The 17,862-nt window shown below is 48.1% G+C and overlaps 8 protein-coding genes across 8 annotated transcripts; 5 read left to right on the plus strand and 3 right to left on the minus strand.

The window, feature by feature from the left end:
* Positions 1-648: 648 nt before the first annotated feature.
* On the minus strand, positions 649-2,364 carry F5J12DRAFT_778472 (uncharacterized protein; the record flags this gene model as incomplete). The annotated part of the gene is made up of 8 exons (XM_051742315.1): positions 649-946; positions 1,000-1,187; positions 1,235-1,381; positions 1,427-1,457; positions 1,478-1,621; positions 1,851-1,928; positions 2,019-2,062; positions 2,224-2,364. The coding sequence occupies 8 exons, from the start codon at positions 2,362-2,364 to the stop codon at positions 649-651; spliced, it is 1,071 nt and encodes a 356-aa protein (XP_051605275.1).
* Positions 2,365-4,755: 2,391 nt separating this feature from the next.
* On the plus strand, positions 4,756-5,481 carry F5J12DRAFT_699735 (uncharacterized protein; the record flags this gene model as incomplete). Its single annotated transcript, XM_051740483.1, has 3 exons — positions 4,756-4,953; positions 4,999-5,295; positions 5,350-5,481. Coding segments are annotated over 3 exons (627 nt in total), but the record flags the coding sequence as incomplete, so codon positions are not given.
* Positions 5,482-5,694: 213 nt separating this feature from the next.
* On the plus strand, positions 5,695-6,558 carry F5J12DRAFT_901778 (uncharacterized protein; the record flags this gene model as incomplete). The annotated part of the gene is made up of 2 exons (XM_051748213.1): positions 5,695-6,509; positions 6,534-6,558. The coding sequence occupies 2 exons, from the start codon at positions 5,695-5,697 to the stop codon at positions 6,556-6,558; spliced, it is 840 nt and encodes a 279-aa protein (XP_051605277.1).
* Positions 6,559-7,193: 635 nt separating this feature from the next.
* F5J12DRAFT_698565 (uncharacterized protein) lies at positions 7,194-7,547 on the plus strand (the record flags this gene model as incomplete). Its single annotated transcript, XM_051740468.1, has 1 exon — positions 7,194-7,547. A coding segment is annotated over one exon (354 nt), but the record flags the coding sequence as incomplete, so codon positions are not given.
* A 1,929-nt stretch (positions 7,548-9,476) lies between these two features.
* Positions 9,477-11,337, minus strand: F5J12DRAFT_331 (uncharacterized protein). Its single transcript, XM_051738929.1, has one exon. The coding sequence runs from the start codon at positions 11,114-11,116 to the stop codon at positions 9,524-9,526; it is 1,593 nt and encodes a 530-aa protein (XP_051605279.1). The 5' UTR covers positions 11,117-11,337; the 3' UTR covers positions 9,477-9,523.
* F5J12DRAFT_332 (uncharacterized protein) lies at positions 11,338-13,321 on the minus strand. Its single transcript, XM_051738940.1, has one exon. It carries the CDS (start codon positions 13,061-13,063, stop codon positions 11,558-11,560), a length of 1,506 nt encoding a protein of 501 aa, XP_051605280.1. The 5' UTR covers positions 13,064-13,321; the 3' UTR covers positions 11,338-11,557.
* A 285-nt stretch (positions 13,322-13,606) lies between these two features.
* F5J12DRAFT_843 (P-loop containing nucleoside triphosphate hydrolase protein) lies at positions 13,607-15,357 on the plus strand. Its single transcript, XM_051746185.1, has 3 exons — positions 13,607-13,698; positions 13,815-15,287; positions 15,344-15,357. Exon 2 carries the CDS (start codon positions 13,815-13,817, stop codon positions 15,099-15,101), a length of 1,287 nt encoding a protein of 428 aa, XP_051605281.1. The 5' UTR covers positions 13,607-13,698; the 3' UTR covers positions 15,102-15,287; positions 15,344-15,357.
* A 633-nt stretch (positions 15,358-15,990) lies between these two features.
* On the plus strand, positions 15,991-17,234 carry F5J12DRAFT_886658 (P-loop containing nucleoside triphosphate hydrolase protein; the record flags this gene model as incomplete). Its single annotated transcript, XM_051747150.1, has 2 exons — positions 15,991-16,060; positions 16,120-17,234. 2 exons carry the CDS (start codon positions 15,991-15,993, stop codon positions 17,232-17,234), a joined length of 1,185 nt encoding a protein of 394 aa, XP_051605282.1.
* Between the last annotated feature and the right edge of the window lie 628 nt (positions 17,235-17,862).

A 17,862-nucleotide genomic window follows, 5' to 3' on the forward strand; every position in this document is an offset into this window, starting at 1 on the left:
TTGTGACACAATACGAGTCATCGGCATAACAGTACATGGATGATGGGAGAGGAAGAGTGTGTTGAGAAAGATGCATTGAATACAGTTGAACATGTCCTTATGGTAAATGGATGTGTTGATCTAGATCTTGGACACATATTAGGATGGCTGATTGCCACATCTGGGTTTGGGTACTGGTAAGTTAAATCACTCATAAGTCTCAAAATCGCAATGATATATCACAAATTGACTATCTAGAATGATGGAGACAACATATATTTGGGTTGGTCCATCTGCTATCATAAAGGCTAAAATGCAGAGCTATGTCATAGAAACTCATTTGGAATGAAAATGCTCATCAGTAGGCTGGATGGTGGTAGTGAGTAGTATCTGAGCTCTGTATCACTAGTTACCAAAATCATGGTACAGTATCATTACAGCTGGTCAGAGACCATGAAGAACCACAAGGTACCAAACATTACCAATCTTAGTCATCAGGGTCAGTGTCATTTGTGACTAGTGACTCTTGTATCATTCTGTACTGCAATCAATGTGACCATCTTTGAACTTATCTTATCACACAGTCAGGAAAATCGAAATGCATGCAATCATATTGGTATGTAGTACAAATCATGATTTATCTACAACTAGCTGCAAAGTACTGGGATCCTACCGCTGGTCCTCTGACCACATGTATTCTGCTGCTCTGTCTTGGTATGTAGATGCTTTGGAAGAAGGTCCAGGTCTAGGGACAAATGAAGGAGCAGACTGGGAGATGAGTGAAGGTCCAGGCTGGGGGACAAATGATGAAGGTCCAGGCTGGGAGACAAATGACAAAGGTCCAGGCTGGGGGATGAATGATGGTCCAGCCTCATAGGCAGTGATGTCTTCAGCAGGGGGGATGAATATTTTAGTGCACTGCATACAAGGGGAAGCAAGCATATGGATTGCTGTCTTTGACACTTCCCTGCAGTATGATTTCAGTAGGTTAGTTTGTGCATGCTAGATTCTGCAACTTACAAACTGCAGAGGTGAAGCCAATCAAGGTGGCTATGAAAAGTGGGTCCAATCGCAGCATTGTTCAGCATGTCAACCATGCCCTCATAGTAGTCTTCACAGAGGGGGGCATACTCCTTACTGGTGAATGTGGGTTGCTGGAGGTGGAGCCCTTCCATGTGATTCACCTCACAATGGAGAGCACAAAGTAGCTATTCACATCATGAGATTACAAGCCTAATATGAGGATGCAACTTACTGCGACTGCTGAAATTGAATACATCCATAGCAGTGTGGTTTGGAAGTGGTCTTCAAGATGTTTGATGGGCAATAAGGCATGCATGTACCAGAATGTTGTGTGGAACCTCTCGAGAACAGCATTTCTGAACCAGAAAATAACAGCCCCCTGCAAAAGGTAAGCACAGGCATCTCGAGTGTTCAAACAACATACCTGGTCATTGTACTCATGTAGGAAGAAAGCCCTACCTGCAATGTTAGTTACATAGTTACATGTGTAACTTCTCCCTCTTTCCATTGGCAGTACTTCTCAGGGTTAGCAAGTAGGGAAGGATCATTTAGCTTCAATAATTCTTCAGTGTATTTCTGAGCTGCCTCAGCAGCATCAGAGTGAATGTTGGTAAGAGTCCTTAAAAGCTAATAGCTAGCATTAGTTAAGTTAACATCATGATAAACCATACTCAGGTCTTGATACCCTTCATTGGTTTCACATCTATGCAACTATTTGGTAACTGATTGGTAGGAGTCAGGGGATGATGTACCTGTGCCAAATTTAATATTGGCTTGGGCTATGACTTCTTGCATCACTAGCTTCCACACTGCCCAAGCACTGCCCAAATTCAATATTACTGGCCAACCTTTGTGGTGTACCATTTTGTACACCACCATCACTCATGCTTCCTTCAAGACTTCCTGCATGTCCTCTTTGTACCAACCTAGGCATGAATCATCAAGTGATTTTTTGTGCATTCTGCATGGTGCACATGTCCTTGTCAGCTCATCAGTGTATGCAGAGTAGGTGGAACTTTGTCTTGACATGGTCTGAGATGATGTCCAAGACAAATACACTCTGGAATAGAGTGAATCACCAAATGAACATAAACAGTCCTGAGAAGGAGGCTTTGGGGCACCATGGTGCTGTTGGTGTTGAGTGAGTACATCAGGTTGTTTGACCCAGCATCTGTCATGAGTGTCAGCATTGCAAGCAGTACCACTAGTCTTGCCACCCACCTGGATCATCTGGGCTGCAGCCCTCAGCCTATCATCCACTGGTGACACCTGTGGAAGCAGGGGGAGAGCAGGCTTGGTATATAGGACTGGCACAGATGTTCCAGATGCTTGTAGAAGTGGGGGGAAGGGCTGATTGTACATGGTTTCAGTGTTTGAGAGATTACTGTATGTCAGAGGGAGGCTTGCAAGGAGGCTTCAGATGATTGTCAGAGTACATTGATTTGTGATAGCCCTTCATATGGGAGAGGTTGGAATGGGTTGAGAGGGCCTGGAAGGAGGGAAGATCCACCAGAAACAGAGGCTCATCATCATAGTGTGCCCTCAACCATGGATTTGAGCACCACTTCCCCTCACACAGTTATGGGAAGAAGAATCTTGAATAGTTAGTATTATACAACCACAGGTAGATAGAACTTACTTGAGGCCATCCAAGTGTGTTGAGAGAGGAGGACTTGGAATGAAAAGGGTAGACATGAAACATCCTCAAGAGTGAACAGGTGGTGTCTTGGTGATCAAATACAGACCCTTCTGATGTGTCACCATATATTCTGCCTTAAGGTCATGCCTATCCAGTGGGGTCTGCTATCAGCAGTGAGCTCTCCTGATGGCAAGCATCTTCAATTGAAACTCATAAGTTAATGGTGACCTCAAGTAAAATGAAATGTACACCTACTTCATTTTGATCTTGAAATGGCATGCACCTAGGCCTCAAGTTGATTGTTATGTGTGAAGAACTGAAGCCTGTGGACTTGCAGCATGGTTGCTGATTGGATTGAAGGGTTTGATCTTCATCATCCAGTCATTGAAATCAGACATATTGTATTTTCATAGTCATGAAGTACAGCAAACAGTAGCAAACAACAGCATACACTGGATCAGTAGACATGGTGTAAAATTGAAATGAATGAAAAAAAAGCAGTTGATGTATCTACACATCCAAGGATGGTGGGTAAGAAGCCAAGGGAAAGTCACATCCACCAAAGCTTGAATGATCCCCATCATCATCCAAATCATCACCAATTGATGGAAGTACAACTTTTGCCTCAGAAAGCATCATGCCATCACCAGTAAGAACATGTTGCACCTCACCAATCTGACAGTCTGCATTCCTGAGGTTGGCTGTTGCTTCCTCATACTCATCAACTGCAATCATGCACATGATATCAATTTCATGAATCTGTAAGCAGTGGTACTTGGCTTGTGCAGCAAGAGCTGCATGACTTGCTCAAGCAAGCTCCAATATGCAAAGGGATTGGAGATGTTCAACCTCTTTACTTTTCCTAAGTGAGACCCATCCAAGATTGACATTAGTTTCATGTGTTCATATTAGGTGCCTGTGCACCTCAGATTGCATTTTTCCTCTGTTTTATTTCTATCTAACCCTACAGACATGTAGTGGACACTTAGCTTTGCTCTAAGTGTCCTTGGTTTGCTTTTGTTTATTGTTTACATTTGTTTATCATTTTTGCACACTTACTGCTGTGTTCCCAGTGAAATTTTCTTCAGTCTCTTACACTGGGCACAAGTGGCCTCAGATTGTGGTTATCTTAACATCATGAGGATGCATGCAATTAATAGGGATGACTTACCATGGTAACCAAGCCTTTAAGCTTTCTATTTGGACAGTCTGAATCATCTGAAGGCAAGGACATCCCAAAGTGTGCTCACTTGTTTGGGGAGTGACCTGTGTCACTCATCAATGGTAGGACAACATGACTGGTTGACCCCTTAACTGGAGTAGTTGGCTTGTTCATGTGGTCAGGAGATGATGGCATAGTAAGTTTGGAGGATGGGGGTGTAGATGGTAAAACACTTGAAGTATTTAAACATGGTGAGGAGAGCCATTCTGTTGTGCCTGATGACATCCTGTGATGTGGTTGCCTGTTGAGTGGTTAACCCTAACCTTACCAAAAAAAAACTGTTCTGGTTCAACTGTTTTCAAGCTTCACAGCTGATTATCTAGCAATCCCTCAGGCCCAAGCCCCATATTTGCAAAACCCAGCTTGAGTTCCATGTTGGGTAGGCTTAAAAGGCAGATAGGTACCCTTTCTGTGAGTCAAGCCCCCACTACCCAAGCTCTCTGACTTAGAATGACAGAATTTACTAACTTTACATTGTCTTTCCAGACCCAGAAATACCCAGACATCTTTTGCCCAAACTGTCACCTCACATTTCCCAGTGCTGATGCTGTGGCCCTGCATTTGTCAGATACTGGGCAATGTGGGCAATGGGCCATAGAATTTCTACCTGACCTAGGTGACTTCCAACCTCCAAATGACTACAGTGATGATATGGATGCTGTGCAGGATAGTATGTCCAATTCTTGTTATCACTGACTCAGACATTGTCACTTGTCTTACCATTTCCATAGTTATATCTGATAGGGATAGTGTCCCTTTCAACAATGAAGGACTCATCAATCAGACTACAATTTTTAGTGATGCTCATGATAACAATGTTGTGGACTCTCATCCTGTTCAATCAGCACCCCAGTCCTCCACAGACTCTCCCCTCAACCACCAGTGAGTGTATCATCCCAATCAGGCTGCCAAGCATGATGGTGGTATGAACTTGCTCCAGCACATGGACACTGATCAACATGCTGATACCCAGAACTCTGAAAACATCTATTTCCCATTCATGTCTCAGAGTGAATGGCAGCTTGCAAACTGGCTTGCAAGTGGTGTATTGTCTCAGAAGGAAATCAATGGTTACTTATGGCTGCAACATGTAAGTATCTGATCCAGAATGGAAATGGCACTGATTGCTCAGTAGAACAAGGATCATCCCATCTCATTTAACACAGCCAAAGATCTCCATGCACATATTGAATTGCTGCCCAATGTGCCATGCTGGCATTATCAAGAAATCAAGGTGGCACCTTACCAAACAACAACCCCTATCATTTTGCACTGGCAAGATGGACTCAAGGTGATCAAGCATTTATTCAGTAACCCTGTATTCACACACTGCATAGATCTCTCCCTGTATTGGGAGTTTGAAGCTACAGATCAGGGACAACAACATGTATATGGTGAGTTCATGAGTGCCAACCATGCATGGAGCACACAGGTGAGTCATTAAGTATGTTGATAGCCAGGCCAGGTTGATTGATGCATGTGACAGGACTCTTTACTACCAGGTCATTCTTTTCTCAGCATGATTTGGGCATCAGATAAAACCCCATTAATGATCAGAACCAGCAACAAGGAAATGCACCTGCTATTACTCTCCATTGCAAACATACATGCCAGCATACATATGAAGGCAACTTCTCATTCATTCACATTAGCTGCCTACCTTCTGATCCCAAAATTTCGCAATGTGCCTCAGGCTGTTTAGGCTGTATTGTCCGCACATGTTTATCATTTTGCTATATCCATCATCATGAAGAACCTGGTTATTGCCAATCAAGATGGCAAAGTCATGTCCAACCCAATTGGAAATCTTCAGGTCATTCACACTCCTCTCATGTCTTGGATTGCCAACTATCCTGAACAGCTTCTGATTGCCTGTGTCTTGTCAAAGAACTTACCAATCTCACTTGCAACTGCTGAACAGTTTGGTGACACAATATGTCAGCCACTTTGTGTTTGTCAACACACACTTCAAGGTATACAAGATGCAGTTGCAATATATGACCCATGTGATATCACTGCATTCCATAAATTTTGCCTTACAAAGCATCTGAATGGCATCATGGAGCCATTCTGGAAGGTGTGGGGCAACATGTGCCCATCATGCTTCCTTACCCCTGAAGCCCTGCACCAGTGGCATAAATTTTACTTTGACCACTGTTTGCAGTGGGTGATCAATATTGTCAGGGGTGAGGAGGTCAATTGTCACCTTGCAGCCCTCCAACCAAGGATAGGAACAAGACACTGGGCAAATGGCATCTCCAAACTCAAACAATGCACTGGATGCAAACACCATGACCTGGAGAAAGTGCTACCAGCTGTAGCAGCAGGAGCATTGCCAGATGATGTGCTTTGTGCTTTACATGCAATCACAGAGTTTATTTTTCTTGCCCAAAGCCTCTTTCATTTTGACAAGACAATCCATGCCCTGAATGAGGCCCTCTGCAAATTCCACCATTACAAATCCAGTATCCTCACTGCTCATGGCTGTGTCAGAACAAATGGCCCCCTCAATCACTTCCAAATACCAAAGCTTGAGCTGGCTCAACATGTTGCATGGAGCATATGCAAAATGGGCATGCCTTATCAGTGGAGCAGTGATATAACTGAATGCTGTCACATTATGCATGTCAAGGTGCCATACCATTTGTCAAATCATTGAGACTACCACAGCCAGTGTTGCCAATTTCTTGATTGACAAGAAAAGCAGCACCTTTTCCAGCTCTATACTACTCTCAAATCTATAGACTTGCCACTTCTCAATGAAATGGCTGATGAGGCCAACCTCATGGCACTTCACTACCCAGAAGCTACATGGATCTCAAGTGTCCTGTCCATCAAACAGTATGCAGGCACCAGTCACTCAGAGAGGTCCATTTTTGACAATCCTCAGCTTCATGCTTTGCCCACAAACTCCAGAATTCTTCTTACTCTTTGCCCTCACTTTCCAGTCATTCCACTTTGCAATGCAATGGTCCTTCTTGGGCTTGATGATTTCCTCCCCACACTGGGGGATTTTTTCTCCAGTCATACCAATACCATTCATAATGGTCATTGCACCTCTCCACCCAACTGTCCCCTCCCCTTCTGTGATGTAAACATCTGGGAGAAGTTGTGGATTCAGCAATGTTCCATGCAAGGTGCACAACTTGTTGTGCCCATCCAAACTGTCCAGGCAGCCCCTCACAGCCCCATGTTGCCCTCTGGTCATGCAAACACTGTACTGATTACCCATGAAAGTGGTGATATCCTTTCAGCTGATCCACATGCAGAATGTGTGTAGCAAATCATATCAACGGCTTCTCTACTTATTTTTTCCCCACAGGATACCTTGTTGCTCAAGTCCAAGTGATCTTGCAGCCTATCACTAACCCTGCATCTCCACCTCTCCTTTACATTGAATTCTTCAATTTCTCCAATATGCACTATGCCATCATAGACAACATCTGTGTTGTTTCTCCTGCCCCAAAGATCAAGATGTTTTTAGTCCAACATTGCCTCCAATCCAATGCCAAGCCACTTGGAGACATCATCCCTCTTGATAATGTACAACAAGTTGTTCAGCTCGTCCCAAAGTTCAGTGACAAGTCTCCCAGAAACATGACATGCGATAACTGCTTGGACATGGGTCACAAGTTCTACATAAATAGTTTTGCAGACAAGGAAACATTCCATGCTGTCCTTAGCTACCAGTAATATTCTCCTCCCTCCATTCTGCCCGGTTTGTATTTGGATGATTTGCGTCTATCGTAGTACTATGTGTACTCATTATCAGACTGTTGATATGAGATTATCATAGGCCTGCCATGCTTGATACACCGTTGTCAGAGATAGTGATTAAAGTTAAAACGCTGAGCCGCTGGCCACATCTTAATGGGGTTAGACTTGGTCTTCGCTAGTAAAAGTCGGTAAAAACTGGTAGTTCGGTGACGACATGGTAATTTTTGATAGCTTCGGCTGTTGTTTCACTGATGCTGATGCCCGCAACAAAACGTAAATAGTCCCTATACAGTAACGTCCTCATCGTGGTACTCTCATTTGAACTGGGAGGACGGCCGAACTGAGACCGAGAATGGGGTCGTAAGCGAAGCGCGAAAGCGGATTGATCAAGTACTATCGCGCGCGCTAAAGTTCGTTTCTCACCTTTACCGGCAGGGTTGGAATCACGCCACAATAGGACGCAGGTTGTACTACAAGGACGACCCCAGGAAATTGCAACAAGATAGCGAGCCCGACCCGAGCCGCTTCACTTGGCAGGCTGTTCAGTTCTCCTCGTGCAGTCATCATGCAACCTCACCCAACTGTCGCCCAACTTTTACAACGTGACTGGAACTACGAGGTACCGGCGAGTTTCCAATAACTGTAACTTCAAGTGATCATCTTCATAAGCTTTTTGTTGTTGTTAATCCCGTGGTTAGGACTTGAGCCTTTCGTACGCATGCCAGCCTCTCAGGCTGATATAATTATATGAGCCAAAAAAAAAAGTCGTATGTGATCCGCCAATTATATTTCAAGAAATCATGTCACAGGCGCACGACCAGCAACAGTCTTCAGACAGTAGGCTAGATCGCATAGTGGTAAGGTTACTTGCAGTGTCTAGTCATTCTCTTGACTACTAGCGAGTCTCACCATGCCCGCTAAGCTGGGCCTGTGCATCGGCTACTCGCCGGCTTAATAAGATGTGGGGGGAGAGGGAGGGGGCATGGCAGGGACACTAACACCGGCAACTCGACCTACACAGATTCCAAGAGTCAAACGAAGATAGTCGTTCCTCCTATCCCACAAGCGTTAGCAGGTCCCAAACCTAACCTGATGACAATCACCGCCTTCCCGGTGCGAAATAGTTGGTGCCTCCGAAGTGTCCTTCTCGAGTGTTCTGTCAACTAGTCCCGGAGTTTGGGGTAACCCAGCTGGATCCGATGAGTCGGGAAAAGTCGAGCAGGCGTGGAGTAGGCTACTCACTCTTCTAACGTACTCAGCCTCGGCTGCCTCCGTGTCTTGCACTGCTAAACGTCCTTTAGTTTTCGATCATCGAGGTAGAACTTTGATTTAGGGATTGTTGCCTCTCCAAGTCGGGCACCGCAGCGGCCGACTTGGGGAGGCCAACAAGCTACAAATCTGAGATTTGCCTCACTCATAACGGCCGCATTACTTCTGCCCCATCAAGTGGCGAGTCTCGCAGTCGTTTCCGAAACAAGATACCCCGCGGATATCACTCAAGCTGAAGTCAAATTAGTCATACGCCTCCAGGGTGCTTCGGCTTGCATTTGAGCTGGCTACCAACTTCTTCGGTCGAGCCAGTTGGATCGAGTCTTTTAGTAGAACATCGTGTGATGCTGAAGGACAAGAGATGCCCAGACTTGTCATTACATATCATTGTTATGTATTATGGAAATGTGGTGTCTCGAACAACATTCTTAAGGGCTGCCACTCCAGACCACAAATGAACAGCAATTTTATTGACAATGACTATACAATGTATGTCATGCTGTTGGTCAAGTGCTGGGTTATGAACGGAAGCAAACGGGGGTCACAGACTAATAGATACAAGAACACTTATGTAAGATGATGATGTACACGACCTCGAATCCACGGTATGCATTGCGTTCTAAACGTGTGCGTGCTAGCGGTATCAGTCCATCAAATCAAAAAAGCAAAATGGCCTAGTGTACGAGGTATGAGCAAGTGTAGCAGAAACAGAGGTATACCGAGACAAGCGGTATCTTAAACGCAGGGGGAGGTGATAAGCGCATCCCGGTCGTTAGGTTCATAAGCTTTTGTAGTCTGACGCCCTGTGGTAGCCTCTTGAAGCCCGCATAGGCGTCCTGTGCGTCTTGGAAGAGAGTTCTCAACAGCCGTCTATCTCCATCAGTGAAGCTATCATCGTTCCAGTCGGCCTGGTCAAAGTGGAAGTCTTTAGCGCTTTTGATTCGACTGGTGATGGCGTCCTTCCACTTCCTCCATGCCTTGGTGTCATTAGGCAGGAGAGAATTCACAATCTTGTCCGCCTCTTCTGCCTGCAAAACAAGAAGAACAAACACCACCATACTGGTGCGGGTGCCAAGTTCGTATTTAGTGAGCTGCGGATTGCGAAGAACGTTCTTCATGAGGATATCTCTCTGGATCTGCTCCTTGTCAAACGCGGACAGCCATAGGTTGTACGCCCATGAGACTGCGAGGGACGCAACGAACATCATTTGGCCGAAGAGAGTACCCTGAGGAATGAGAAGCAATTGCGCGATGAATTGAATCATCAGCAAAACGGAGCACCACCCAATGTTCTGGTAATGAGGCTCGCTGTCGAATCGCAAAGAGAACCTGCCACGAGTGATCGAGTTTACTGCAGCCTCTTCTCCCCTCAAAACGATAATTTCCTTGTCAGAACAGAGGATACCATCTCCGCGGGGGGATCCTTCTGCAGGTTCAGGGTGTGTGAAGAGAAACGTCCCGGAGCCGATCACAAGGCAAGATATGCCGCTGACGATGATGCCAAGCAGGATCATGGAGAAGGAGAACCAATCGCTAACTAGAAGGCACATAACACATGTGATGAAGCTGACTAGAATGGGCACACTGGCGTAGATGGGTGCAAGAGTGCGGAATTGAGCGGGATATTCTTCGAGGCTAGGGATATGACGAAGTTCAGCAATAGTGACGCCAACAGGTCGTGTCTTCCTGCCCTGCACTTCCAGGCCAGGCATGTCTGAGCATTCCTTCATCAACAATGCCGCCAAATGACTCGTCTCGTCGATAACAGTTCCGGAGTGCGCAGCTCTGAATTTGGGACCTACCCAGCCATCCAACTCGAAGAGTGTGGCGGGGTCCGCGTGAACACCTGGGAAGAGACCGTCGAAGAATTTTGACCTGGCAAGTCTGCCATAACGCTGGGCAATCTCATACGAGCCAGGAGAATTGTACCACCCCAACCACTTCCTGTGTTCGTAGACATGTACGGTGGCCATAGCAGAGACTGCCTCCTCGCCACCGAATACACCAGCGACGCCGGATGTGTCTAAGCTGAAACGGGATTTACCCAGCGGTGCGTGGAACAGAAGTGATCGGGTGGCGAGAGCAGCGGTAACCTGGGGGATGGAGGGCATGTTACCGAGCTGAAGCTGAAGCCCAGAGCTGTGTTTTGAGGACAAAGGGTATATGGGTGAGAGCGCCGCGAGGATACTGGACCCGAAAAAAGTACAAGGGAATAATAGCAATTGCGATACCTGGGAAACGCCATCCCTCTGGGGGCCTAGGTGCATTACAACGTGTGCCGGCAATAGTTAATGAAAGGTACATAATGATAGATGACAGCTCAGCGCTTAGCGCTTATCGGCTACTGCTGCATGTTGGAGATCTGAGAATGCCTGGAGAGTGGAGAGCTGGGTGCTGGAGAATGAGTGAGTCGCGGAATGAATGTGGCCTCAAATGTCATAGTTTGCGACGTCAGAAAATGCACTGGCCGTAGCGTAGTAAAAGTGCAATATTAATCTAGCATGAAACATTCATGGAAGGTATTGTTGTGGTTAGTTGGCACCCTCCCCCTGAAGTCGCAACGTCCCGTTGTTAGTATTCGTTCCGTGCTCACCGCGATCTCTGCTTCATTTCCGGTAGAATACCGTCCCTTCGTTCTTTTACAGAAAACTACCCACCAGGCATGAGATTGAGATGCGAAGCTGCATCTGCAGTACAAAGTATGGTTATTATATGCCTCGTACAGAATATGGATATGGGTATACAATTGCTAAGGCAAGCGACAGCAGCACGGAACTCGCGGTACGCCAGCATGGATGATGCAGCCAACCTGTTTTGTGAGCGTAAGAAGCCCTAAGATGCATGGACATATCGATGGTAAAGAAGACAGCCATAGTAATGCGTGGAATCCAAGGCGGTAAGAACGGAATCCAGATGATGCAGGGAAATGGGTGGCAGCGATAACGATCCCGGATAGGGAAGGTCACTGTGCCCTGCAGTACTCGAGATATGCCTTGTAAGCTGAATTGAGCGTCGTTGTAGAGGGTTCGCCACAACTTCTCGTCTGACACGGTAGACGGTCGATCCTGATCAGGAGGATCGAAATGAAGCTTCTCCTTCTCCATGGTACACAGGCGCTGGGAAATGGTCTCCTTAAACGAGTTCCAGAGCGGTGTGTCGTTGGAGATTAGGTGGTCAAGAATCAACCTTGGTTCTTCAGGCTTGAGAAGGAGAGTCACGAAGACAGCCATCGAGGTCCGCGTACCGAGCAGGTACCTTTTCATCTTGGGACGGCGTAGCACACGTGTCATCAACATCGCTCTCTGGATTTTCTCCTTATCCAAGGCAGACAACCACAGGTTGTATGCCCAAGATACAGCAAGGGAAGCAAGGAACAACGACTGGCCGAAGAGCGATCCCTGTGGAATAAGGAGCAGCTGGCCGACGAACTGGATCATTAAGAGCACTGAACACCACCCGATATTGTCATAATGGGGTTCACTGCTGAAAAGCAAAGAAAATTTGCCACGAGTTATGCAGTTAACAGCACCTTCCGGGCCTCTCAACACGGCGATCTCCTTATCGGTACCAAGGACGCCATCTCCAGGAGGGCAGCCATCAGCTGCCTTGGGATGCGTGAAGGTGAGTTTACCAGACCCGATGACCAAGCAAGAAACGCCGCTAGCGATAGTGCCAAGAAGGATCATGGAGAACGAAAACCAGTCGTGGAAATAGGCGCACGTAACAGAAGTACCGATGCTGACTGTGATCGGGATGAGAGCAACGATAGGAGAGGCCATATCGAGAGGCTGGGGATACATGTGCTCTTCTGGCACATGATGGAGCTCGGCGACGGTCACACCTATCTGCTTTGTCTGCCTCCCGGGCACGGCGTCTGCAGGCAAGTCTGAGCATTCTTTTAAGAACAATGAAGCTAGGTGACCAGTCTCATCGAGGATGCTTCCTGAGTGGGCAGCTCTAAACTTGGGACCCCTCCATCCATCTAGCTCGAAGAGAGTAGCAGGGTCTGTGTGAATCCCCGGAAAGATACCGGAAAAAAATCTTGAGTTGGCAAGTAGGCCATACCGTTTGGCGACTGTGTACGAGCCGGGGGAGTTGTACCAGCCCAGCCACTTCCTGTGTTCGTAAACGTGTACGGTGGCCATGGTAGCGACTGCCTCCTCGCCACCGAATACTCCTGCTACACCCGATGTGTTGAGAGAGAAGTTGGTCATAGCGGATGGATAGGCAGCTGAGGGCTCTGAGTCCTTCCCTGTGAGATGATGGGGTGCTGGTAAACATATCGCCCAATGGATAGTTATGAATACCTACAAGTGCGCAGCTAGTTTGGAAGAGAAGATGGGACTTCACCGTGACAGGTGGTACGAAAGGGCACCGCGAAGCACGCCGCATCGGTACAGTGTGCTGTCCATGAAGCGCTCACATCGATCTGTACATAAACACAGCTGTCACAGGCTGTGGGCGCGTTGTAGTACGTGCGAACTCGGCAAGTACTCATGCCTCAGGGCCCGGACACCCTAAACCACATATGTATCTTGGATCGGAACGGCGTTGCGACCTGCCGCAGTGTGTTCCCACTTGACTCGGAATATGCCCATCGAATGATTCAGGGATCAGGTCGACGTATTGGGGCCAACATTTCAAACTTCCTCGACTTCTTTTGACGTTCAAAATTCTCAGCTCGTTTCGTACAACAGACGAAATCGTGGTACTTTCGAAGCACATTGGGGATGCCGATTTGTCATGTTTTCAGGTGTGAAGTCGCATTTCACGACGCACATTTGATAGATAGTCCAGACGAGCTACCACATTCATCACCTCGAGGACGTGGTGCCCCTCATCTCCACCGGTGTGTAACAATGATATCTGTTTGTGCGTGGCTGGCCCAACACTTGCTGCCATTATTTAGTTGGCCACTTCCGCTCGCACAACTCTCACATCATCGTTGTACACTAACTGAACAAGATGGGCAGTCATCATTCACACGAATCTGAACCTGACTGGGCTGCGATCGAGCAGGCCAAAAGGGAACGCCAGGCAGCAGAGGAGCGACAGAGGCAAGCTGAAGAGGCTGCACGTCATGCGAGGGAAGCAGCTGAACGTGCCGCCCGCGAGGCAGAGGAACGGCGACAAAGGGAACGTGAAGCCCAACTTGCCGCTGAGCGAGCTGCTCAGGCTGCCCGAGAGGAAGCTGAGCGGATGCGTCGATGGAGAGAAGAAGCCGAGCGAGCCGAGCGCAAAGCTCGCGAGGAGGCGGAGGCTCGTGCTCGCGAAGAGCGAGCGCGTGCTGAGAGGATTGCGCGAGAAATGGAGGAAGAACGTCAAAGATTGCAGGCTGCTGCAGAGGCTAAGAGGCTTGCTGCTATCGCAGCTCGGGAGGAAGAGGCTAGACGTCAGAGGGCCATAGAGGAAGAAGCCCAACGTGCCAGGAAGGCTCAAGAAGAAGCTGAACAACAAGCCCGGGAGGCTGCTGAAGCCGCGAGAAAGGCTCAGGCGGAGCGAGAAGAAGTGGAAAGACAGTTGAAAAAAGGCATTCAGCCTGTGGTTATGCCTAGCGTGGAGGAGATACGGCTCGCCAAGGCCAAGGTGCAGTACGAGGAGTGCATTTTTCACTTCGCAGTTGCTGGCATCGCTGGTAGCGGGAAGTCCTCTCTGATCAACGCCCTCTGTGGCATGAGTAACCGCGATTCCAATGCAGCCCCCACCGGCGTCAACGAGACCACTTTGGATATTGCAAGATACATCGACAGTGCACACAGCAAGCAATTTGCTTGGTACGACGTTCCCGGTTCTGGCACGTTAACGATCCCCGATTGGCAGTATTTCAACTTTCAAGGCCTCTATGTCTTTGATTGCATCCTCGTGCTCTTCAACAACCGCTTCACGATGACCGACCAGGCGATACTCGCCAACTGTCGCCGTTTTAATATCCCCACCTTCATTATCCGTTCTAAGTCTGACCAACATATCCTCAACCTCATGAAGGACATGGGCTATGACCCTGACGAGGAGGACACAGATAGTCGAGCGCAATTTTATAAGGTTGCCCGTGAAAAGTATATATCCGAGACACGCCAAAGCGTCAAGAACAACTTGGCTGAGGCAAACCTCCCCGACCAACGAGTATACATTGTGTCTAACAAGACTCTTTCTGGGGTTGTCAAGGATAAGGGGCCGAAGAGAATCATCGACGAAGTCGAGCTGCTCACCGACTTATACAACGAGGCTTACCGCAGTGGCAAGTTCACCTGAACCTGCCACGAGTTTTTTTATCGTCTGCTATGTAAAGTATCTGACACCATAGTCTCGTGCTTTTGCTGTTCCAAGTCCATTATACGTTCGGATTGGGACTCCGTCTGACGTTTCTATTGTATCTGTTTTCCAACTTTGTAATCCCTGACACCTGTAGATTGCGGCACATAGACCAAATGCTCATTTGTAAATTCTCCACTATTATGTACCGTGTGTGAGTTCACAGGCGTTTCTGTTGTCAGGTCGCCTTGGGTTCAAACGCATCACAACGGTGAAAGTAAGGCGAAGAAGCCTGCCCGCGAGGATCGATCTGCGGGGAACTTCGGACGACTTATTCAGGCGAAGCTCAAACGTGCACAGAATCTCCATCGGCGGTTCTTTCCAGATTCCAATGAGGGTCGTCTTCAGCAGGCTTTCGTCACATTGCTGATGTACTACACCGGGTCATTCTTCGGATGCACCTGGCTCGACTCTGCACATCCACGCGGTACTACTCTTCACTATCGGACACGTTCCTGCGGTCCAGATTTAGTCCGCAAGCCTCGCCATATTCGTGGAGCGAGCCTTCCATGCCTTCCCCCCCTGCGCTCCACATCAGGGCCCTAGCAATTCAGATGAGCCTCCAACAGCTCCGATTGGCATCCCAAGCGGTGTTGACTTCAGTGATCGCCGCCACCTGATTTAAGTACACATACATCACCTCGAGGACGTGGTGCCCCTGACATTCACCAGGTGTGTAACGATGATATTTTTTTGTGCGTGGCTAACCCAACGCTTACTGTCATTATTTAGTTTACCACCTCTGTTCGCACAACCCTCACATCGGATGTACACTAACTAAACAACATGGGCAATCATCATTCGCACGATCCTGAAACCCGAGTGGACGATGGTCTTGCGGGCTCGAACAGATTTCTTGGAGGCAGAGGAGCGACAGAGGCTAGCTGAAGAGGCTGAACGTCTTGCAAGGGAAGCAGCCTGAACGTGCCGCCCGCGAGGCAGAAGAACAGCGACAAAGGGAACGTGAAGCCCAACTTGCCGCTGAGCGAGCTGCCCAGGCTGCCCGTGAGGAAGCGGAACGGATGCGTCGGATGGAGAGAAGAAGCCGAGCGGGCCGGGCGCAAAGCTCGCGAGGAGGCGGAGGCTCGTGCTCGCGAAGAGCGAGAGCGTGCTGAGAGGATTGCGCGAGAAATGGAGGAAGAACGTCAAAGGTTTCAGGCTGCTGCGGTGGCTGAGAGGCTTGCTGCCATCGCAGCTCGGGAGGAAAAGGCTAGGTGTCAGAGGGCCATAGAGGAAGAAGCTAAGCTGGCCAGGCTAGCCCAAGAAGAGGCTGAATGGCAAGCTCGGGAGGCTTCTGAGGCCGCAAGAAAGGCTCAGGTTGAGAAAGAGGAAATGGAAAGACGGATGGAAAAAGGTATTCAGCCTGTGGTGATACCTACCGTTGAGGAGGTGCAGCTTGCCAAGGCGAAAGTGCAGTACAAGGATGACGTTTTTCACTTCGCCGTTGCTGGCATCGCAGGTAGCGGGAAGTCCTCTCTTATCAACGCCTTCTGCGGCATGAATAACAGGGATCCTGGTGCAGCCCCCACTGGCGTCAGTGAGACCACCTTGGAAATTTCAAGATACATTAATTTAGCACACAGCGAGCAATTCGCTTGGTACGACGTCCCCGGCTCTGGCACGCTGACGATCCCCGATTGGCAGTATTTCAACTCTCAAGGTCTCTACGTCTTCGATTGCATCCTTGTGCTCTTTGACAACCGCTTTACGATGACCGATCAGGCCATACTCGCAAACTGCGACCGCTTCAAGATCCCCACCTTCATCGTCCGCTCCAAATCCGATCAACATATCCTTAACGTCATGAAGGACATGGGTTACGATGCTGATGAGGACACAGATTGTCGAGAGCAGTTCTATCATATTGCTCGTGAACATTATATATCGGAGACACGTCAGAGCGTCAAGAACAACTTAGCTGAGGCGAACCTCCGTGACCAGCGAGTATATATCATCTCCAACAAGACCCTTGCTGGGGTGGCCAAGGATAATTGGCCGAAAAAGATCATTGACGAAGTTGAGTTGCTCACAGACTTGTACAGTACGGCTTACCTGAGTAGTAAGTTCGCCTGAAACCTGCCGCGAGTTTTTTTTTTGTCTGCTATGTAAAGTATCTGACGCTCTAGTTACATGTCTTTACTGTTCCAGGTCCATTGTGTGGTATAGACGTTCGGGTTGGGACTCTGTCTGACACTTCCATCGTATCTGTTTTCCAACTCTGTAATCTGTGACGCCTGCAGATTGTAGTACATAGACCAATTACTCATTTGTAAGTTCTCCACTATTGCGCGCCGTGTGCAGGTTCGCAGGCGTTTTTGTTGTCAGGTTGCCTAGGGTTCAAACATATCACAACGATCAAAGTAAGACGAAGAAGCTTGACCCCATGGATCGATTGGCAGGGAACTTCAGACGGCTTATCCAGGCGAATCTCAAACACGCACAAATCCCCATCGGCGGATCTTCCAGATCCTAATGAGGGTCGTCTTCAGCCTTTCGTCACATTGCTGATGTACTACGTACCACCACTGGGTCATTCTTCGGATGCACCTGGCTCTACCCTTCACATCCATGCGGTAGCACTCTTCACTATCAGACATATTGTGCAATTCAGATTTGGTCTGCAGACCTTGGCATGTTCGCGGAGCGAGCCCTCCATGCTGTGCTCCAGCCTTCCCCTCTGCGCACTGTATCAACCTAGCAA

The sequence above is a fragment of the Pisolithus orientalis genome (assembly GCF_024613125.1).
Source record: "Pisolithus orientalis strain OTSU chromosome Unknown F5J12scaffold_1, whole genome shotgun sequence".
In the NCBI taxonomy this organism is placed as follows: Eukaryota; Fungi; Basidiomycota; class Agaricomycetes; order Boletales; family Pisolithaceae; genus Pisolithus; species Pisolithus orientalis.

Excerpts from the sequence above, each read along its gene's own strand:
- F5J12DRAFT_331 (XM_051738929.1), bottom strand. The coding sequence starts at position 11,116 with ATGCACCTAGGCCCCCAGAGGGATGGCGTTTCCCAGGTATCGCAATTG.
- F5J12DRAFT_843 (XM_051746185.1), top strand. The coding sequence starts at position 13,815 with ATGGGCAGTCATCATTCACACGAATCTGAACCTGACTGGGCTGCGATC.
- F5J12DRAFT_332 (XM_051738940.1), bottom strand. The coding sequence starts at position 13,063 with ATGACCAACTTCTCTCTCAACACATCGGGTGTAGCAGGAGTATTCGGT.